Genomic DNA, 24,442 nt, shown 5'->3' with positions numbered 1-24,442 from the left:
TGAGCAGCAGTCCAAGGGCTTCCTATCTGCAGCTTAAGGAACAGAGACCCTGGAAACTGGGGAATGAGATTTTCCTTTCAGATGAATGTCAAGGATTTGAGATGATAACCTGCCAGGTTAGTAGCTTGAGGAGTCAGATGTGTAAGGTGAATAGGGCAGAGTTGAACACTCAGGTGCTTGGGAAATATCTTTGAAAATGTTTTTGTTTGGTTTTTGGTCATTACACATATACATAATAAAATATGCATGATGCCAAATTCATACATGCACACAATTTTGATTAATCTCATTCCTCATTACTTCCCCCTTCTTTGTGCTCCTCCCTCCCCGTGATCTGCTTGTTCTACTTTCCTGAACTCCCTTCTATTATTGTTATTTTAATTCAAATGGTATAATGTACATTTATATATGTAGATGATTTGAAATATTGATTTACTGTGCTATATTCATGCATGGAAATAGCATAATAGGGTAGATATTTCTTTCCCCAGTTACTTCCCCATGCCTTCCATTTTGCCCTGCCTCCTTCCTCTCATTTTCCTCCTCTAATCTGTCTTTCTGCCTTACAACAAATGTTATTTTGATAATTACATTATGGAGACATAAAGGACTTTTTACATACTTTATTCAGTGCCATAGCTACAATCATGATTACTATTTTCAAGAAAAGCTGAAAAAATTTTAATTATAATATGTTTGGAAGTATTTATGTCCATTAGGATGCATTCACTGAATGGAATCTCATAAATGACTGGGAAATGTAGAATACAGAGTGATATGAGAAAATGTTACATTAGAAAAGCTTAAATTTGTCCCATGGAAACATCAAGAAACCATTCATGTCTGGTGAATGAACACCATAGATGATCTATGAAGTTTCAGTATATAAAGAAACAAGAAAGCATGCAATAAAGAAAAACGTGGTTCCAAATGGCAGACAATGTCAGTGTGTTTGCCCACTATTGCCAAAGCTGCCTAGCACAATATGGTCTTGGTGCATGTGTGGTGTCATCAGAGCTATAAATTTCTACCCTCAAAGCAAAGTAACTGTACTTAAAGTCACTGCAATTTCTCTGGGCTCAATCTTTGGAAGATATTGGGTAACAAATCTGGGCTTATCATCTTTAAAACAACTTACTTCATCCTCCCAGCCAGGGAGGCAGCTTAACATCTTAGATAGTTTCTGAAATTAAATGACATGTCTCAGCAGATCAGGGAAACAGATTGTTAATCAAATTCCAGAAAGCACCAGATTCCATGGCACATATAAGATGCAGAAAATAGATTCTAAGTTACAAAATGAATGGGCCACATTCATTGGGTGCCATTTTAATGTACTTTAGAAAAACTTTCCCACAAAATCTTTATATAACAACAAAAATGAAGTGAATTTAATTTTATTTTTCTCATTTTTAATGAAAATAATTAGAATAACTACCAGTAGTCTCTTCCAGTGCATGGAAACAGACCGTGATGCTAGAAGTGTGGAGGACAAAATTCAGGCCCTTTGCAACATTGCTGCAGCTTCTGCACATACCATGGCCGACCAAAGGGACCTATAATCCAGGGGGATTCAGCAGCTTTCAAAAAGATTCTTTATGCTCTTGGACGTAGACAAAATGCAGGAAGTGCAGGGATTCAAGAAGAAACTGATTATCTTCAGTGGTTACTTTTGTTTGGATATCACATGGCAGAGAATCTCATAAAATGATCATATTGCCTTAAGCCAATAGGTTTAATTCCATAACAGGTTTATGTACACATGAGTGTAAAATTTCTCCCATCTGCTCCTGGCTTTTCTCTCTTGTGTTTGTTGATATGATTTTCAGGCTGGGAGGAGAGCACCCAGCACAGCAGTGTTATTCCTAGTTTAGGACGAGTAGTCAACTCTGTAAAAAAACTTTCATAGAACAATAGGAGGCTTGCAGAGAAGCCCCCTACAGGATTGTTCTCATATGCTATTCACTAGGACAGGGTTACAGTCCATTTTACATGGTGACCACATGATAATGCCAATGAAATTAACATGAGTGACTCAAAGAATCTGGAGGAAAAGGGATGATGGAGAGATAACCATATCAATCATTGAAGTCGTACTGACTTACTTTTGAGGATTCAGTTTTTCTAGACCTTTGCCTGCTTGACATGCTTAGAACCTTATAATATCTTAATAGAATTTGAGAATCTGACATATTTATGGATGAATACAAACTCCTTATAAGATATGAATATTTATATATGGACATAAGATTTTATTTCTGTTGAATTCTGGTCATTTCTGTACTTCTGTGATTTAAATTGGGTTTTAATTTCTCAATAAACTCTATCACAAAGCTGAGTTTAGCAAGGAAGGTGGGTGAGGTTGTTGACTAGCAAGGTGTGATGGATGTGGAGCAAAGGTAATTTTTCCTGTGTGGAGGACATTCATGGAGAGTTTTGGGTGCATGTTACCATGTCCACATAGACCATCTTGAGGCCAGGATCAGAGCAGACAAATAGAGAAGAGAGATGGAGACAATGTCCAGGAATTGCAACTCAGGTAAAGTCAAGAAATACCATAATCCAAATTGTATTTCATGGGAGGGTTCAGGCAGAATTTCCATAGTATATGCACAAAGAACGAAGAGTATTATAGCACTGAGCAAAATCAGTTTGAGACAGTTTACTGGGCAGGTTATCTGCCAGGAAATTACTTTTCATTTAATTCTCAAAGTCACAGCTTTTCACTTTTTATATGTGAATGCTTTTCTTAGATTACAAAAGTGAAACATTAATTGTGGAGGACTGAACAGCATATGGAAGATTCAGGGATCACTGAATCCCACTTTTCAGAAAGACTATAGGATTCAATAGTATCTTTTGAAATACATTTCTAGTTCTGTCATTTATTTATCCTTCACTAAGCAGTGTGAGTTAGCACCATTTTTAGTTGACATTTGTCAGGTTGCACACTCATCAGCAATAAATATTTTCACTACAAAGCCAAAAGAGAACATTTGGAAAATATATTGCCAATGAGAAAGTTATAAAGGCTATTTTGTTTTCAACTTTAGCCTTTGATTCTTTATGTGAGGGTCAAAATTTGATATGTGCCCGACAGTCCTTTTAAATTTTCTGTGAGTGCTTGTCTGTGGGGTAAGACAGTTCATTTTGTGAAATAATGTGTGCTTGTGAAAGGGCTTTATTTAACACAATCTAAACCACAGGAAAATAGGATCTGTCTGAAAAGTAGAGCATTTCAATTTATGCAAGTAAACACTTTTAAAAATTATAAAAGTGAAAAAAAATTCTAAAGGTGATTTATAAAAGCAAGTACATGATCACTCCTCATCTCACTATGCAGAAAGAATGACTACTTACAGTTTGTAGAATTCCCTATTTTGTCATGAATCATTTATGAACCCATTATGTTGTTGACCATTCTTATTTAACCCGATTAAAAACTTTTTTCTTGTCTGCAATGAGTTTTATTAATAAACGCTCAAGTTCAAATCATAATCATTTCATATATTCCATTCAATCTATGCATCAACATTTACACAATTCTTCCCAGAGTCATAATAACATGAAATTTCCACTTTTTAACTTTTTTGGATAACTTTGAATGAGGTAACAAATAATAAAAAAAGTCTTGGTTTTGCATCTTACATATTGACAATTTTCTGATAGTTATCTAAAATGTGAAAGGCATGATGAACTTGAGTCTCCGGTAACCCACTACAAACTGAATTCCCCTGGCTCTAATTATTTGACTACCACTGAGCACAAGTGAATGCAGTTTTTACTGCACACTGGACAGGTCTGAATCCTCTTGGAAATTGGTAGTTAAATTATGGAAAATATGCTACCATTGAGAAAATTAAAAGTTTACTTTTTGTTCATTTTAACATTTGATTATTTTTCGGGGACTCCAAATAGTACTCCATAATCTTGTAAAAAAATCTTTGTGAGAGTGAGAGCCCTTCTGCACAGAAGCAACGCGGCCAGCTCCAGCCTGCCCCGCTGCCAGTTCCGGCCCGCCCCGCTGCCAGCTCCGGCCTGCCCGCCAGTTGCTTCAGTGACCAGCACAGGGCGCCAGGGACTCCCCCAAGCAGCCCAGCCCCCTCTGGCTGGAAGCACCTCTCTAGGCTAGCTTCCCGGGGCAGACCGCCCAGTGAGAGCCTCTCGACGCAGAGCCAGCCACAAGTGCCCAAGCCAGTGGAGATATTTGACACGCAAACGGCTTCTGGGACCAGGGCTGGGCAGCCAGAGACCTCTCCAGGCAGCATTGTACCCCTCCAGCTGCAGGCTTTTTCCACGGGGCGATCCAAGATGGCAGACTAGAGGGTGACTGCATCTCCAGTCGCCCCAGAACTCAGGATTCAAGAAGGGGAGGCATTGAGAGACTCGGACTAAGATAGAACCACAGGGTGAGTCTCCCCAACCCAGCGAAGCTCAGCTGGGTGGCAGGCCCGGATTCGAGTGGCTTAGTAGAGTGGGACAGGGCAGATAGCGTCTCCCCCAGGAAGCTCTGTGCAGTCTGGCGGTGGGCTCCGCCCACAGGGACAGATCCTCCAGCCTCTCGGAACAGGCCCCCCAGTGAGAGCCCTTCTGCACAGAAGCAGCGTGGCCAGCTCCGGCCTGCCCCAGTCAGCTACAGCCCGCCCCACTGCCAGCTACAGCCCACCCGCAGGTTGCTTCAGTGACCAGCACAGGGTGCCAGGGACTTCCCCAAGCAGCCCAGCCCCCCTACAGCGGGAAGAGCCTCTCTAGGCTAGCTTCTCAGGGCAAATCACCCAGTAAGAGCCTGTCTACACAGAGCCAGCCACAAGTCCCCAAGCCAGTGGAGACCTCCAACCTACAACCAGCCTCTGGAACCAGGGCTCTGCAACCAGAGACCTCTCCAGGTCTCTCTCCCTGGAACCGGTAGCAGGCTAGGGGCAGCGTTCTTCGGAAGCACTGCATTATCAAATTAATACAAGACTTCTGGCTACTGAAGGCTGGTAGGTGATACACTGGAAATCTACAGGGTCACTATAAGCCAATAGAGGAAATCTACAATATCACAGAGTCCCATCGACATCTGACCAATATGAGAAAACAAGGGAAGAAAATGTCCAAAACAAACCTAGATACTATATCAGTAAAACCCAATGACAGCACAGCAGAAGAAATGTCTGAAAGGGAGTTCAGAATGTGCATAATTAAAACAATCAGGGAAGCAAACGAGGAGATGAAAGAACAAATGCAGGCATTAAATGAACGCACTAATCAACAGTTAAAAGAGCAAATAACGGAGGCAAAAGAGCATTTCAATAAAGAGTTAGAGATACTGAAAAAAAAACCAAACAGAAATCCTTGAAATGAAGGAAACAATAAACCAAGTTAAAAACGCCATAGAAAGCATAAACAATAGGATAGAACACCTGGAAGACAGAACCTCAGGCATTGAAGACAAAATATTTAATCTTGAAAACAAGGTTGAACAAACAGAGAAGATGGTAAGAAATCATGAACAGAATCTACAAGAATTATGGGATATCATGAAGAGGCCAAATTTAAGAATAATTGGGATTGAGGAAGGCTTAGAGAAACAAACCAAAGGAATGAACAATCTATTCAATGAAATAATATCAGAAAATTTCCCAAATCTCAAGAATGAAATGGAAAACCAAGTACAAGAGGCTTATAGGACTCCAAATATACAAACTTACAACAGACCCACACCAAGGCACATTATTATGAAAATACCTAACATACAAAATAAAGACAGAATTTTAAAGGCCACGAGAGAAAAGAATCAAATTACATTCAGGGGGAAACCAATAAGAATATCAGCAGATTTTTTGGTCCAGACCCTAAAAGCTAGAAGGGCCTGGAACAACATTTACCAAGCCCTGAAAGAAAATGGATGCCAACCAAGAATTTTATACCCAGCAAAACTTACTTTCAGAGTTGACGATGAGATAAAATCCTTCCACGATAAACAAAAGCTAAAGGAATTTACTAAAAGAAAGCCGGCATTACAGAACATTCTCAGCAAAATACTCCATGAGGAAGAGATGAAAAACAACGATGTAAATCAGCAACTGGAGGAACTAGCCTAAAGGAATAGCCAAATAAAGGAGAAACCAAATCATATCAAAAAACAAAAATGAGTCCAATGACTAGGAATACAAATCACATCACAATAATAACCCTGAATGTTAATGGCCTGAACTCATCAGTCAAAAGACATAGACTGTCAGATTGGATTAAAAAGAAAAATCCAACAATATGCTGCCTGCAAGAGACCAATCTCATAGAAAGAGATACCCATAGACTGAAGGTGAAAGGATGGGAAAAAACATACCATGCACACGGATACAGCAAAAAAGCTGGAGTATCCATCCTCATTTCAGATAATGAGGACTTTAAGCCAAAACTAGTCAGAAGGGATAAAAAGGACATTACATACTGCTTAAGGGTAGCATAAATCAGCAAGACATAACAATCATAAATATCTATGCCCCGAACATTGGCTCGTCCATGTATGTCAAACAAATCCTTCTCAAATCCAGAAATCAAATATTCCACAACACAATAATACTAGGCGATTTTAACACACCTCTCTCACCGCTGGATAGATCGTCCAAACAAAAATTGAATAAAGAAACCACAGATCTCAATAACACAATCAACAATTTAGACTTAACCGACTTATATAGAATATACCATCCAACAAAGAACGAATACACTTTCTTCTCAGCAGCACATGGATCCTTCTCTAAAATAGACCATGTTTTATGCCACAAAGCTACTGTTAGCAAATACAAGAAGATAGAGATACTACCTTGTACTCTATCAGATCATAATGGACTGAAATTAGAAATAAATGACAGAATAAAAAACAGAAAATTCTCCAATACTTGGAGATTAAATAATACACTATTATATGATGAATGGATAACAGAAGATATCAGGAGGGAAATTTAAAAATTCTTAGTAGTAAATGAGAACAAAGACACATCATATCAAAATCTCCGGGACACTATGAAAGCAGTACTGAGAGGAAGATTGATTTCATGGGCGCATTCAACAAAAGAAGTAGAAATCAACAAATAAACGACTTAACACTACAGCTCAAAGCCCTAGAAAAAGAAGAGCAGACCAACACCAAAAGTAGTAGAAGACAGGAAATAGTTAAAATCAGAGCTGAAATCAATGAAATTGAAACAAAAGAAACAATCAGAAAAATTAAACAAAATTAATAGTTGGTTCTTTGAGAAAATAAACAAAATTGTTAAACCCTTAGCCACGCTGACAAAGAGAAAAAGGGAGAAAACTCAAATTACTAAAATTCGGAATGAACAAGGAAATATCACAACAGACACGAGTGAAATACAAAACATAATTAGAAGCTATTTTGAAAATCTATACTCCAACAAAACATAAAACCTCGAAGACATCAACAAGTTTCTAGAGACATATGAATTATCTAAACTGAACGAGGAAGACATACACAACTTAAATAAATCAATTTCAAGCAATGAAATAGAAGAGGTCATCAAAAGCCTACCAACAAAGAAAAGTCCGGGACCAGATGGGTTCTCAGCCGAGTTCTACAAAACCTTTAAAGAAGAGCTCATTCCAATACTTCTCAAAGTATTCCATAAAATAGAAGAGGAGGGAACCCTCCCAAACTCATTCTATGAAGCCAATATCACCCTGATACCTAAACCAGACAGAGATACATCGAGGAAAGAAAATATCAGACCAATATCCTTAGTGAACAACGACGCAAAAATTCTCAACAAAATTTTAGCAAATCGCATACAAAAATATATTAAAAAGATAGTGCATCACGATCAAGTGGGTTTTATTCCAGGGATGCAAGGTTGGTTCAACATCTGGAAATCAATAAATGTGATTCACCATATCAACAGACTAAAAGTTAAGAATCACATGATTATTTCAATAGATGCAGAAAAAGCATTCGATAAAATACACCATCCCTTCATGCTCAAACACTAGAAAAAATTGGGGTAGTGGGATCATTCCTCAACATTGTGAAGGCCATCTATGCTAAGCACATGGCCAATATCATTCTAAATGGTGAAAAACTGAAAGCATTCCCCCTAAAAACTGGAACAAGGCCCGGATGCCATCTTTCACCACTTCTATTCAACATCGTTCTTGAGACTCTAGCCAGAGCAATTAGACAAACCAAAGAAATTAAAGGGATACGAATTGGAAAAGAGGAACTAAAACTATCCCTGTTCGATGATGACATGATTATATATTTAGAGGAACCTGGAAATTCCACCAGAAAACTCTTAGAACTCATAAGTGAATTCAGTAAAGTAGCAGGTTACAAGATCAATGTTCATAAATCCAATGCATTTTTATACATAAGTGATGAATCTTCAGAAATTAGGAAAACTACCCCATTCACAATAGCATCAAAAAAAATAAAATACTTGGGAATCAATCTCACAAAAGTGGTGAAAGACCTCCACAATGAGAACTACAGAACACTAAAGAAAGAAATTAAAGAACACCTTAGAAGATGGAAAGATCTCCCATGTTCATGGATAGGAAGAATTAATATTGTCAAAATGGCCATACAACCAAAAGTGCTATATAGATTCAATGCAATTCCAATTAAAATCCCAATGATGTACCTTACAGAAATAGAGCAAGCAATTATGAAATTCATCTGGAAGAATAAGAAACCCAGAATAGCTAAAGCAATCCTCAGTAGAAAGAGCGAAGCAGGTGGTATCGCAATACCAGATCTTCAACTCTATTACAAAGCAATAGTAACAAAAACGGCATGGTATTGGTACCTAAATAGAAAGGTAGATCAATGGTACAGAATAGAGGACAAGGACACAAACCCAAATAAATACAATTTTCTCATACTAGACAAAGGGGCCAAAAATATGCAATGGAGAAAAGATAGCCTCTTCAACAAATGGTGCTCGGAAAACTGGAAAACCATATGCAACAGAATGAAATTAAACCCCTATCTCTCACCCTGCACAAAACTCAACTCACAATGGATCAAGGACCTCGGAATCAGACCAGAGACCCTGCATCTTATAGAAGAAAAAGTAGGCCCATACCTTCAACTTGTTGGCTTAGGAGCAGACTTCCTTAACAGGACTCCCATAGCCCAAGAAATAAAAGCAAGAATCAACAACTGGGATAGATTCAAACTAAAAAGCTTTCTCTCAGCAAAGGAAACAATCAGTAATGTGAAGAGAGAGCCTACAGAGTGGGAGAATATCTTGGCAATCATACTTCAGATAGAGCGCTATTATCCCGAATCTATAAAGAACTCAAAAAACTCTCCACCAAGAATACAAATAACCCAATCAACAAATGGGCTAAGGAAATGAACAGACACTTCACAGAAGAAGATGTGCAAGCAATCAACAGATATGTGAAAAAATGTTCAACATCTCTAGTAATAAGAGAAATGCAAATCAAAACTACTCTAAGATTTCATCTCACCCCAATTAGAATGGCGATTATCAAGAACATAAGCAACAATAGGTGTTGGCGAGGATGTGGGGAAAAAGGTACACTCATACATTGCTGGTGGGGTTGCAAACTAGTGTAGCCACTCTGGAAAGCAGTATGGAGATTCCTCAGAAAGCTTGGAATGGAACCACCATTTGACCCAGCTATCCCACTCCTTGGCCTATACCCAAAGGACATTAAATCAGCATACTACAGAGATACAGTCACATCAATGTTCATAGCTGCTCAATTCACTATAGCCAGATTGTGGAACCAACCTAGATGCCCTTCAGTTGATGAATGGATAAAGAAACTGTGGCATACATATACAATGGAATATTACTCCGCCATGAGGAATGACAAAATTATGTCATTCGCAGGCAAATGGATGAAATTGGAGGGTATCATGCTAAGTGAGATAAGCCAATCTCAAAAAACTAAACGACGAATGATCTTGCTGATAAGCGATGAGGATATACGGGGGTGGGGGATAGGAGGGGTTAGTGTTAGGTTTAGGGTTAGGTTTAGGCTTAGGGATAAGGAGGGTGGTAAGAATGAGGAAGAAAGGAATGTATAGAGGGAAAAGAGGGGTGGGAGGGGAGGGGGGAAGGGGAAAAATAACAAAATGAATCAAACAACATTGCCCTATGTAAATTTATGATTTTTAATTAAAATTAAAAATTAAAAAAAATAAAAAGAATTTTTGCATCAAAAAAAAATCTTTGTGAGAATAGTGTATGATAGTTTGTCTTTTCTAATCATGTATGATCAAGGGGCTTTATCTTGACCAAAATAATCAAATAAATAAATAAATAAATAAATAAATAAAATCAGTACGAAAACCAAAGAAAATGAAGAGAAAAAAAAAAAAAAAAAAACTGGGATGTGAGGTTTCCAGGCTAACAAATGGTGCATAGTGGTTTAATCTCTTAATAATTTATAATAATATTGTAAGGAGTAAATTTACAAAAAATAACACACTAATCATTATCTAGTACTTGAGTTGAAATTTTTTTCCATATGAAATAAGTTAACTGGTTCCAGTTCTCTTTTATCATGTGGAATAGTGCTCTAAACTCAATCTGTCTATATAATATTGGTGAACTCTTAAAAATCAATTAGAATCACTTAACCATTAGCAAAGCAATTAGGGCTTGAATTCCAGTTATTTTTAACTCTGCTGGCAAAGGAGAAGCAGAACCTGCTCAGGCTGCAGAGTGACAGGCAATGGATTTCAAATGTCAGTAAGTGGAGCTCAATGATGGTGACAGCATTCCTGGAGTGGACTCTAGCACCTATAAAGTTCAAGAGAGAACAGCATGGAGTTGGGTTGAGGGTTGAAAGGAAAGGCGACACAGGATGAATGGAATTCACTTTGGGCCATCAGGTTACTTGCTTCCTATATTACTCACATGCTTCTCTTTTTTTTCCAGGCTATACTTAGTCAATGTACAGTAGAGAGAATGTCAGACATTGTTCGACATCAGTCCCTGATGCTGTCTTCACCTATTAAGTTTTCTGAGCTCTCCCTCTGCCCCCCACATCTTATTTTATTCATAACCTTGGTAGAATAATGAATATCAGCAATTGGTTTGCACTGGGACTTGTTTCTCTATTTATATACTCCAGGAAAACTTTTTTCCTTCAAAGAAGCAAGGTCTAGAGGCATTGGGGTATAAAAAGGTACTTGAGAAGAGAAGCATATAATAAATGATGGGGATACTTCCTTTTCACTGTAAGGAAGGCTTGATCATCTCACAGATAGTGCTGGACCTTGACTGAGTGATATTTTTCGTGTACTCTCAACTGTGGGAAATTTAGTGAAATGTACAATGAAACAATCTGGTAAGTCAAACTGTGACCTCAAAAGGGTATTTGTGAATTATTGGTCATCATTTATGTGTGTTGTTTTGACAAATGACCATCTAAAGAGGAGGGAGCTAAGTTCATCACACTGGAACAAATTTTGTACTGTGGACCCTTAATTGTGTGACGAGAGATCGTTTTCCTGAAGTTTGAATATAACATTTTTTTCTCTGCAAGACTTAAGGAAAAGTAGAGCAATTGTGATACATGTGAGAGGGATTGTTTACATGAAGGGGGCTGCTAGAGCTTCAGTTGTACTTTACTTGCCTTTACACTTAAGAAATTCAGGACTGCCAATCTCAAAAAACTAAAGGACAAATGATCTCGCTGATAAGCGGATGAGGACAGATAATGGGGGGTGGGAGGGGTTAGCATTAGGGTTAGGGTTAGGTTTAGGGTTAGGGATAAGGAGGGTGCTAAGAATGGAGGAAGGAAGGACTGTATAGAGGGAAAAGAGGGGTGGGAGGGGTGGGGGGAAAGGGAAAAAATAACAGAATGAATCAAACAATATTACCCTATGTAAATTTATGATTACACAAATAGTATGCCTTGACTCCATGTACAAATAGAGAAACAACATGTATCCCATTTGTTTACGATAAAAAAGAATATAAATTTACTGAATGACTTAACACTTTCTTATTTTGTACAAAACTATTTTACAAAGTTTGAAGGATAATGAGTTAGATTAAACTATTTTAATGGATTCTGGAAATGGAAATTTTTTTTTCATCTTTGGTGGAGGATCTCTCTGGAAGTACCTGCCTCTGGAGAAATTAGATTCCATTTTCTGCCTGATTCATTTAACCTGCAATTCTCACAAAACAAACAGCACTGCCCGTCACCAGAGGCTTCATATATGAAGAAGAAACCACTTTGGTCTTAAAGCCTGTGGATTTTTTTATCATCTTCTCAGTGTACTTATGTAAACAACATCTAACTATTTGCTCTGTGCCTTAGAAGGACTGTAAAGAAATGCTTCAGCTTTCTGTAATTTGTCTAAACTTTTAAAGAAATAAAGTTTTCACAGTACACCTGACTCCACAGAAAAGAGAGATTACTTGTCCTTTGGTTTTTTGGAACTGGCTTATTTCTTTTAGCATGATAGTTTCCAGATTCTGTCCATTTCCTGGCAAATGTCAACAAGTCATTTTGCTTTATGACTGAGTTACATTTCATTGTGTAATGTAATTCACAATTTTGTTAACCATGTATCTGTTGAAGTGCACCTAGATTTCTTTCATAGCTTAGATATTGTGAGTTCCATTGCTATAAACATTGACGTATATGATTCATTGTAGTATGCTGATTTCAACTCCTTTGGATGCATAACAAGAGGTGGTATATCTAGGTCAAATGGGGATTCGATTCCTATTTTTTTGAGAAATCAAGATAAAGCTTTCAAGAGTGGTTGCATCAATTTATATTTCCACCAGCAATGTATATTGTACTTTTGCTTCATATCCCCACCAACATTTATTGTTAAAGTATTCTCTTTTATATTTGGTCTTGATGATTAAACTCTAGAGCACTCAACATCGAGCCACACCTCAGCCCTATTGTTTGCATGTCATTTCAAGATAGGGTCTCACCAAATTGCTTAGCACCTATCCATTGCTGAGGCTGATTTGGAACTCCACATCATCCTATCTCAGCCTGCTAAGTCAATGGAATTATAGGCATCCTCCACAGTGCCCAGATTTTACTGTACTCTTGATATTTGCTTTTCTGAATGGAATCAGTTGAAATATCAGTATACTTTTAATTTGCATCTCATTAATTTCTAGAGATATTGAATTTTTTTATATACTTGTTGACTGTTTTGAGAAGTGTTTCTCACTTCCTTTGCCCATTAATTTATTGGATATTCCTTTATTTCTTCTTTTTTGAGGGGGTTGTTTTATGTGTGTGCATGTGTTAAGCATATTTAGCTCATTGTATATTCTTGAAATTAATGCCTTATCTTCTGAGTGGGTGACAAAAAATTTTTTTCCCATTCTATCGATTCAAGAGAGGGGTATTATATTTTAGGCGGCAGGAGTAGTAACATCACCAACATTAACTTGCTTAATTTGCTTACATGACCAACATACCAAGAAGTCATTGTCCTGACATACAAGCAATATCATATTTCCACAAGCAATGTTGCCTTGTCTTCAATTCCAATGTGTAAGAAAGAAAGTCAGTGTCCTTACATAAATTATGACATACATTGTAATATGACTATACCTCTATGCTGGGTACTGTGAGTCATTCCAGAAACTCACTGAACTTGAGTGGCTTCTGGGGTACTCTGATGAAAATGTGCTGTGACTGCTGTGCCTGATGAGGTTAACTGGGTGTCAGGTTCCTGCAATTAACTAGGGAAACAGAGAAAAGGCTGATTTGGTGTCTTTTGCCAAATCTAGATCTAAAACAAAAAAATGGCAAAGTTGAGTTATATGAAGTCACTCCTTCTGACCATGACATTCGAAACTGCTCTTTGGCTATCCGTTTAACTCTTACATGAGAGAAAAGTGGGCATTTGTGGTTCAGGGTACTAGCACACCATCACATAATTAAGTGGTATGAAGAAAACATTGGGATATAAAACTCCTTCCAGTCTAGTGCCTTGTCCATTCTGTTCTCTATGAGTTACCTATCATGATACGATTCTTTAGATAATTATTTTGTTTGTTCTTTCAGGTTCCTAATAATAGTACAACAGAGGCCAGCAAAATACTTATAGAAACTGGATTCTGCAATATTAATAATGCTTTTGTGTACCAAGCAGAAGAGGAGGTAGGACTGGCCATTAGAATCAAGATTGCAGAGGGCACTGTGAAGAGAGAAGACACATTCTATGCTTCAAAGGTATTGTGTATATTGTGTAATGTAAAGGTTAAAGGGCAAGCTATAAATGTTATGAGGGGAGCAAATAAAGAGGCAAGCACACAGGATGGTGTACAGCAAGAGGTGGCTCCAATGGGAAAGTCAGTTCAGCTTTATTTACTATTGCAGGGTTATATCAGGATACATTAGACTTAGCTTATGCATGTGTAGATCATATAACTTGCTTCCCATAATCCACTGGTACCAAATACTCCTATAATAAGATAACATCCCCAGGCCTCAAAGGCAGAGGAGTTACTGGATGTTTCTAAGCCAGAAAAACAGAGGGCTCCTACTGTCCTGAGGAGTGTGACCACTAAAGGACTTATGCTCCTCCATGCTTTGTCATGGCCTGAACCTCTACGGTGTAAAATTATTGCAAAGTAATCTGAAGAAATGAAAATTTTGTTGGGTGATCAATTGTCAGTGATCAGTTGTTGTGGAATGTGATAATTGCTATGTTTACTCACAAAAGAGATAAAGTATCAAAAGCAGAGGAAGATTTTAAATTTCTACACACAGTCTACATACTTATGTCTTGTTTGTTCTTCAATTTTCTTATTCTCCAGTGAGTCATATGATTTTTTTATTAATTGTGAAATCAGATAGAATTATGACCAGATTATGGATTCATTATCTCATGGTTGAATTTTTAAGTTTTCATATCATTCTGAATATTAGCATTACATTTGTCATTATCAAAGAACAATGTGGAATATTTCTATTTGTAGTAAAAAAGATATAGCTAAAGTGTATTGATTATTAAAATGTTCAAAATGTGTTTCCAATCAGAATATTAAATTAGAAAATACCAATTCTTAACTCACAAATTTAATGGATAAGATAGCTTTGAAATCTGTATGAATCATAATTCGATGATCAGATAATATTAGCATGGAATAAAATTATGTCTTGTGTAATTCCTTACATAGTTTCATTAATCAAAAATAATAATCACAAAATAATTCAGTTTATATGAGTAAGTCAGATCATTGACTTACCTAAGACCAGAAGAGAATATCTTTCCTGTGATCAACAGTTTCTAATGAATACAAAAATAAAGGTCTCAATATGAAGTTCAATTAATCTTTCAAATATAGGTAATATATTAAGCCAGTCCAATTTATGTTCTTTAAACTCTGTAACTTTGGTACAATTTCATCAACCAGAGCTTATCCAATCTTGTTTGGAAAGATCACTGAAAAACTTTCATTTTGACTGTGTTGACCTCTACCTTATTCATTTCCCAATGGTGTTGAAGGTGGGTAATTGTATCAACAAACCTATTTGATTTCAGCTTTCAGCATGAGCATCATTACCATGGATGATTACATTAAGTTTCTATTATAAAATCATGTACACTTAATTTGAATGGGTTATAGCAACTCCAAAGGATGACTATATATGTGTTTGGAAGTAATCTTCTGTACATTTTCAGTTTACCCATCCATTATGTCTGCATTATGACAGGTTTGTCTCTTTTTTGTCCTAGCCTGTTTCTTTGGTGTGAAATATGACATTGGAGAGTCCAAGTTTCATGGTCAGTAATTTTGGTGTGTACACTTCATCTTCCAGCATCAATTTAACCATGAATTCAAACTGAAATGACCATATTTGGTACACATATATACCCTTGAACCCACATATGTCCCAGTAGATAAAGATTACTGTTTAGCCTGTGTCATTACTAAAATCCATTATTGCTAGATATGAGTTCAATGCACCCATTGACTTAATCAGTGAAAGAGAGGCATTTACCTCAGGGAATATATAGGAACTGCAGAAGTAACCTAAGCCACCTAGAAGACCCGATTAGATATCTGAGAATATCTTTTTTAATTATACATATATATATGTATAAATAAAATTAAACTTAGAAATAATATAATGTAAGAGAAGCTAAGTGCCTAAAGGTATTCCTTACGCCTCCAGATGTAAACACTTTGTAAATACATGAGTATAGAGTGATGCTCCACTTAATTCATAGAGTATTAGTGTCCATTCCTTAGATGTACCCAGCAGCATTGTTCTGTGTGGACATACAAATTTGGCAATTTTACTTTTATGATTATTTCTTTATCCAAGTGATGAAAATGGAAAAATAATATATGATTCAGTGGATCTCTGTGCAGTATGTGTGGTGAGCATCTGAAAAAGTACCCACAGAGGAAGCCAAGATGATCAAAGTCAGGCTATGTTTTCCCCCGGCCAATTTATTTTTAAAAATCATGATGTTTAAAAGAAGATTTTTGTTAGGGCTGTGGTGAGGAAACTTTAAGAGAATGTAACAGAGAGACCGAAGACAAGAACTGATGACAATAAAGATATGCAACTCCTGCCTCCACTTGTGGTGAATCTGATTCCCTAAAGAGGACACAGAAATTCTTTTATTGGCTTTCAATAACATGCCCTATAATTCTTACCACTTTTTTTCTTCCTAATAACAATTTAGGGAGCTCTTTTGTCATTTCTTGACAGTGTTAGTGTTCCTCTTAACGTATCTATCTAAAGGGAACGTCAGGAAGATTACCTAAAATTCCATTGTTGATGAACCATTTAGACTCAGATTACAAAAGATCAGTTCAACTGCCCCTGGGAGAGGGGAGAATTTCATTTCTGGGAAAAAACCTAGAAGATACTGATGCTGCTGTTTCAGGGGTCTGCATTTGGGGATCCCTATTTAGAGTGGTCCAAACAGGCCTGAGACTTTTTTGCAAGTGGGGCAAGTGGTGCTTGCCTGTGATCAGAGAGACCCAGAATGCTGAGGCAGGAAGACAGCACACTGGAGGCTAGGCTAGAAACATAGTGAGATCTTGTCTCAAAGTAAAAATAAAAAGGATTAGGTATGTGACTCTGTGGTAGAATGACTTTGCATTCAACCCCCAGTAATCTACACCTCCCATTAAAGAGAAATAAGTAACAGCCTCCTAATTAACTTGACCTCAGGACTTCGGCCTCTGTCTTTTCTTCCAGGGTTGATCAGAGTTCCCTTCAATGATCCAGTTCTTGGTGCCTTGGCAAAAAATCACAAGCAGTCCCCAGCCTTGATTACCCTCCTCATTTAGGGACGGAGAAGACTGTGGGCATTGTCCTCCTTACACAGTACCTATCACATGGGTGCTTCTTTGAAACATACAGGGACATTTTTTGTGCCAAGTCAATATCCCCACCATGTCCTCTGCATCTAGTATTTCAGGTGCTTACAGAAGTGTTTTCTTTTGCTAAACAGTGGGAAAGGCAATTTAGCTAGATAGAATTAGGGTTGCATAAAGCACAGAGATATGGTTTTCATCATTGCCAGTCATGTATTGCATAACCCTGTTCAAGTGAGATCTTATCATTTGTTTTTCTTATTTTCTGAAATATGATTTTGTACTGTGTGATTTTTATTCTACTAATTATAATTTTATTTTAAATTTCCTCAAATCCTAAATATATAAAATGTTTACATATTTCTTCATTTTGAGGTTTTTCAAATATCAACTCTTAGTTTATGAATTGTTACTTAAATGGTTTGTTTATCTTTTCATTTTCAAGTAGGAGAACTTTTTTGAATTATTACTTAGAGCAGTTGCAAATAAGACCATCTCCAGTATTGAGGTTAGTTCAAAGGACATTTGTTTATTTCATGATTCTTTGATTTGACTATTTACCATGGCTCAGCTTGAACTCACTGTGTGTCTTCTAGCTACACTGGCTTCACTTGTTTTTATAATGAACTTCCTTATGCATCTGAAAAACAGTGTTTTCCATCTACTTCAGTCATGTTGCTCTGTTGTGTGGGGTGTCTGAGCAACACTCCATAGAACTTAACATCCACCAGTTGATGACCTAGGTTTCACCGCACACATACAGCTGTCTGCAGTCAGTGAATTGATCCTTGGAGAGCCTTCATGCCTCAGCTCAGGATGAGCATATCACTGCCTCTGCCAGGTACTAATGACCACAGTCAGCTAGAGACCAAGAAAGACTTAAGAGAGGGGAAATAGACACTGTCTTTTAGTGAGAGAAGCTACAAATTCTCAAAAGAATGTGTTTGGAGACTGGAAGATGTGAATTATTTGGGAAGGGGACCTCAATTATATATTCTGCATACATTTTTTCAGATGCAGATGTATTTGTTGAAACATGTTCTCTCAAATTCTACTTGTGCTTCCATTCTCCTTTTGGTACATTTTCTTGAACAAAGTTCCTGCTCTTACTATTGTTCTCCTGCCTTGACTTTGGAGTTGATAAGTGCCATGTTTTTTCTTATATGGGAAACACAACAGCAATTTATTATATTTCTTTGTAGAAAGGTTACAGTCTTTAATTCCACATTTAATTCAACTATAATTTTTGAACCTAATATGAAATAAAAATCCAAATAGACAAATATTTCTTAAGTGGCCAGCTAAATTTCCCAGGAAGAGAAATTGCATTTCTGACTACTTTACTATCATAAAGCATACAGAATCATTTTATTAATCTCTATGCAGATTGTCTTGTTTGCTTGAAATTGCACTAGAACTCTCAAGAGTTGTGGGAGGAAATTACTCTTTTAAATCTACAGATTTACATCCTTGATTGTGATATGAAATTTCAATATTTAGCTAGTCTTTAAACATCTCACAGTGAATTGATCCATGAAGGCATTTGTATATATTGTTTTATATTTGTTCATACACAAGTGATAATTTTGATGATCTTGAAGTAGCATATTCCTTTACATTGAGAATTTTCAAATTTATAGAGAAGTTCACAGAAGAATGCAAAGAAAGTTATCAAATTCCTCAATTGTTATATCATCTACATTTTACTCTCTTGCCATTTCTTAAGTAAATCACGAAAGATTTAAATATTCATTTGTTTTACTGTTAGCAATTCCTGAAATTGTTTTCATGTTTTAAAAGCCTCATATTTATACAAGGTGTTTCTTGAAGCTACATTTGTTTTTTTAAAACAGGATATAATTAGTGTCTTAACAATTCCTGACTTTAAACTGTTGAACAACAATCATTTATGGAGTTTTAACTGTCCATACATGAAATATAGAAGTAAAACCCCATCCTTAAGAATTATTGAATTAGGGCTGGGGATATAGTTCAGTTGGTAGAGTGCTCACCTCACAAGCACAAGGCCCTGGGTTCAAATCCCCAGCACCGCAAAAATAAAAAATAAAATAAATAAATAAATTACTGAATTATATTACATATTTCAGAATATCGCCTCTGGACTTCTATGGATTTTTATGATATAAGACACTGTAATCTTGGAATAATATCAGCTTCATTTTGCTGCAGCTTGTTTTTGAGATCTCTTTTTGTCTATAGTTCATGCAGTTTCTATATATCACCTATCAAAAGTGATTTCTTTATAATATTCACCAGGTATTTATTGACCATTTGAATGTTTTGCTTGATGTCTTGAATAGCTTTTGGAACCTTCTTGGATATTTTAAATGTTTTTCCTATAATGTGATTTCATTGAATTTCCAGAATTGGCAATATGCAGAAAAAATGTGCTAAAAACTTTCTACTTTGTGATAGGTGTTTGATTTTGAGTGGACTGCAGAAGACAAGAAAGACTTAGATGGCCTGAACAGAATTTTGATGTGTTCCCATGTAGGTGTAAGTAATTTTGGAAGACAGGTAGCCTCTGTTTGTCTGTTTCAAGTCTTTTCCTCATTTCAGTGCAGTTCTGATCAGAACCCACACACTGCATTTGGCCATTAAAGGGTTTCAATTAAGGCATTTGGAAGAACATATGGTTTTCTCTTTTAAAATATAGGCATCTCAATGCAGAGAATAAAGATTTTTTGAGAAAAAAGATTCACAATCAGGAGAAGAGAGTGCAGAAAAAAAGACACCATGGAAGAGAATTGATAGTCATCAAAATGTCTTTACTCTTTTTTGATTCTTTATGGTTGTGGAATCTGGGATCAGACATATATGTGATGATAAAGAAGGAATATATGTCCCTTGTGCATGTGGGAATTTTAATTTATCATAAAAATATATGTGATGATGTAAGAAATGGGATTAGACTAACCTTCTTATATATCAGCAGGTATATTTTTATCATTACTAATATTTTTGTTAATATAGATAAAAATGGAGGATGATGTAGGAATATAATGTGAAGAGACAGTAGCAAGGAATTGGCAATTCCTGCTTTCTATTAAGTATTTCAAGAAGTATTGATTTTCTGGTTTACTGTGTCCCAAGTATAGAAATCTAATATTTTATGATGAGCTCCTGGAGTTTTGCATGTCTATCGTATAAACAACATTCTTTTCAAATCTGAACCTATCTCCATGTCATGTGTGATGGGCAGTGAGCAAATAATGATTTAGTGAAATGGAAGTGAGAGTGCTAGCAATATACTGTACACCTCATATGTTTTTGGTATTGGTCAATATCTGAACTTGTCCTTATACTAAACATGGCATAAATACCCTGACATAGATATCCATGTCATAAATATCCATGTGTACTCCTGCACAAAGGAAGTAAATAAACATGGCACAATCTGTTTCTGCTTTCACTGAGAATTTGAAATAAGAAAGGATTTCTTTGATTTGGTAGGTTGATATAGCTAAGGGCGGAGGATATGAATGAATTCTCGTCTCTGAGTTTTTGTGTTCTGTTCTTGGCAAGAAAATATAATTTGAAAAATTCAATTATAAGTAAAAGTTCATTTCTTTCATGGGTATGTTCATGAAATGAACAGACATGGCAGATTCTACACCCATTCAGGAAATTTAATGGAGCTTATCAGTTTCACTTGTTTACTCCTGTAGAATTGGAGTCACTGAATCTGTTACACATTTTTCTTTCTCATTTTAGAATGGCTGATCATCTAAACTATCCATTTGCTGATGAATATTAACATGGACACCTCTGTCATGACTTGTACTCAATCCTCCACTTCAATTGTTATGCAGGAGATGGCTCACATGATACTGATTGCACACATCATATCTGTTGTTAATCCATACTTCTGAGCAACTCACATTCTGCCAATACAATGTTCACCACTCTGTTAAAGAAGAGATTAAATTTTCATCGATTTATAAAAAAAAATTGTTTTCCTCAAGATTCTTACCTTCACCTACTCTGTTGTGTTTACAATTAGATTTTTTTGACATATTATGAACAAAAATTAATTGGCTACAAGCCTCTAAGCAGGGGTTGATGAGACTAACACAGTTTTGGAGTGGGAGTAGAAAGAATTTCTCAGGTTCTAGGGAAGTAGCCATTGATATTTATTAGTCAATGATTCTCTGTCACTTTGAGTATCAAGAAAACATTTTGCATTTAGATTATGGTTCATAGTCTGCAAGATGAAGCCTGCATGCCAAGGAGAAGCAGCAGTCCAAATGGCTCCCTTCCCATGGCTAAAGGGACAGAGCTCTTGGAATCTGGGGGATTATATTTTCCTTTAGATAGTTGTCAAGGAGGTGAGTGGGGATTTGGGTTGTAATGAACATAAGGAGCCAGATGTACAAAAGTTTATAGGACTGAACCGAGCAATTCTCTACTTGGAAAATATAGTCTAAATTTTGTGGGGTTTCTTGGTGCATAAAATTACACATAGAAGTGAGATTCATGATGTCTAATTCACACATGCACATAATATTTGATCAATCTCCTCCTTTGATAACTTTCCTTTCATGTCTTCCTCACTCTTCCTGATCTTGCTGTTGTCTTCTGACCTCCAGTATATTAGTGCTATTTTAAATCAGGTGTTTCATCTATCTTCAAGTATATATGAGGATTATTTTGTTCATTGACGTGTTGTGGTATATTCTTATATGAAAATAGCATAATAGGGTAGATTTCATTTCCCAGGTCCTTCCCCATGCCTTCCCTTTTTACCTCCCTCTTTCTTCTTGATTCCCTCCTCTACTCTTCCTTTCTTCCTTCCATCAAATATTCTTCTGATAATTTTATGCTACAGACAATAGGAACCTTTTATATACTTTATCCAATGCCATATCTAAAGTCATGATTAATATTTTATGGAAAAACAGAAACAACCTTAATTATAATGTTTTTGGAAATATTTATGTCAGTTATAATGCATTCATAGAAAGAAATCTCATAAATCACTTGGAAATGTAGAGTCTAGAGTGATGTGGTAATATTTTGCATTAGAAAAGCTGAAATTTGTCCCATGAAAACATCACATGACCATTAGAGTCTAGTGAATTTACACAATACAAAATCTAAATCAGTCATTTGCATAAAGCTCAAAAGAAAGCATTCAATGAAGAATAATGTGATTCAAAATGGCAGACAATTTCAGTGTTTTTGTCTATCATTGCCAAATCTGCTTCTCCAAGTGTTCTTATGGTCCATAGATAGTGTCAAAAGAGCTATCAGTTTCATTTCCACAAATGAAAGTAACTGTGCTAAAAATCAGCACAATTTCTCTGTTCACAAACTGTGGACGACACCATAGCAGGGTCATCTCTAAAACACAGTTTTTCATCTTACCAGTTGGTGATGCAGTTTCACCTCTTATATAGCTGTTTATATTAGAAGAAAATAAGCCTCAGCAGATCTAAGATGGAGCTTGTTATGCATAGTCCAGTAAACACCAGATTTCACAAAAACAGCAGAAAACAAATTCTAAGGCAAATAAAATGTTGCCACATTTGTTAGGTGCCATTTAATGACCTTAGAAAATGCCACATTATCCTTTTGTACAATATAAAGTAGAAGTATATCGTTTTTAAAAAAATTTTAAGACGAGTAATTAAAATTAGCATCAGTAGTCTTTCCCAAAATATGGAAAATGAAACATACTAGAGAACCATAAGCTCGGGATATTGTCCACATAAATCTAGAAAATTACCCGTCTGCTCATGGCGCTTCTCTATTCTGTGTATTGACATATTCAGGCTGGGAGCAGACTGTCAAGCACAGCAGTACAATGTCCAGATTAGGAAGAGGAGGCACCTGTTTTCAACATGACCCTCTTAGAAAAGAGTGATACTGACACAGGAGTGCACAACAGGATCCTTCTTATGTGGCACTGACTATGATGAGGTCATGCCCCTTTAATCCAGTGACCACATGGTAATGCCAATGGAATTACATGAGTGACCCATGGAAATAATCTGGAGAAAAAGGGATGTTGGGGAGACAACCCTCTCAATCACTGAGGTCATAAGTAAAAAGTAATGATTTTCTTTTTTAGATTGATGTTTCCAGATTTGCATAGACTTTTAACTTGTTGGCAAACTAAAAAATGTATGCTATCTTAATTTTTATTAAAGTGCAATGTGTATTTACCTTGTGTGGAGACTCAGTTCAATGAATGGGTCCATGTAAATAGAAAAATACTTTGTTCTCATTAGAGACATGTTTCTCCCTGACAGTTGATATGAGGACAGATCAATAGTTGAACAGGAAAGGCCTCACCCAGCAGCCAGTCAGTTATAGGAGAAATGTAGAAAGAGAGAGAGGAATGTTACGAACTTTCACTTACTCCATTACTTAATGCAATGTGAATAAGTGTGGAAACTTCACAGAGGAAAAAAGAGAAACCTTGCGACTACAACTCTGGTTGATCAGAAATTTTATTTGTGAAGACATAGTAGAAGCCACAGAGCAAAACACCAGTCTAGCATGAAATAGTTAAATTGAATTTTGATCTTAGTTACATCGAGCATGGTCTAGGTATGAATAGACATTCTTAAGAGTTGAAAATACCAAAAAACACTTTCTTTAGGTGCCATTTTTATGTACCATGGAAAATGCCACAACATCTTTCTGTACACAGAATATAGAAAATATATCATTGTTTTTTCATGTTTTAGGAAAGTAATAAATATAAATAACAGTAGTCTTTCCTAAAACATGGAAAATGGACTATGACTCTGAAACAGTGGAGAAGAAAATTGAGACGTTTTGCAAACTGCCTTTGCTTCTGTGCAAACCATGGTCAGCACTCAGGACACCAAAGGATCTTTTGGTCTCTGGTCTGATCCATCAATTTCCAAAGATTCTGAATAATCTTGGGTGGAGGCCAAATGCAGTGAGGGTAGGGGTTTCAAGGAGTAATGTGTGATCTTCTATGGTTTCTTTTATTTTTCTACAACAAGAAATAAAACCATATAAAAATATCCTATGCTTAATCCTCATACACAGGTTTATTCCCAAAACAAAATGGGCAGAGAAACAACAATCTTGGGATACTGTCTATGAGAGTTTAGAAATTCTCCCATGTG

General features: G+C 36.4%; 1 protein-coding gene and 1 long non-coding RNA gene across 3 annotated transcripts in view; one reads left to right on the top strand and one right to left on the bottom strand.

Annotated features, from left to right (window-relative positions):
* LOC306642105 (aldo-keto reductase family 1 member C4-like) overlaps nucleotides 1-21,115 on the top strand; it is a 324,928-nt gene extending 303,813 nt beyond the window's left edge. Inside the window, exon 15 of one of the 2 annotated variants that reach the window (XM_079107563.1) lies at nucleotides 21,051-21,115. In XM_079107563.1, the coding sequence (XP_078963689.1) occupies nucleotides 21,051-21,093 (43 nt within the window). In that variant the 3' untranslated portion in view covers nucleotides 21,094-21,115. Of the gene's footprint in view, nucleotides 1-19,895; nucleotides 19,953-21,050 lie in introns of those variants that run through there. The other variant, XM_079107564.1, reaches the window with a different exon arrangement.
* The window catches only part of LOC306642121, a 770,670-nt gene that overhangs the window by 16,700 nt on the left and 729,528 nt on the right, over nucleotides 1-24,442 (bottom strand). The gene's annotated exons all lie outside the window — the stretch shown is intronic.

Source organism: Sciurus vulgaris (genome assembly GCF_902686455.1).
Source record: "Sciurus vulgaris genome assembly, chromosome: 12".
Taxonomy (NCBI): Eukaryota; Metazoa; Chordata; class Mammalia; order Rodentia; family Sciuridae; genus Sciurus; species Sciurus vulgaris.
Note: the sequence above shows the minus strand (reverse complement) of the source record. Positions and strands in the feature narration are given on the sequence as shown.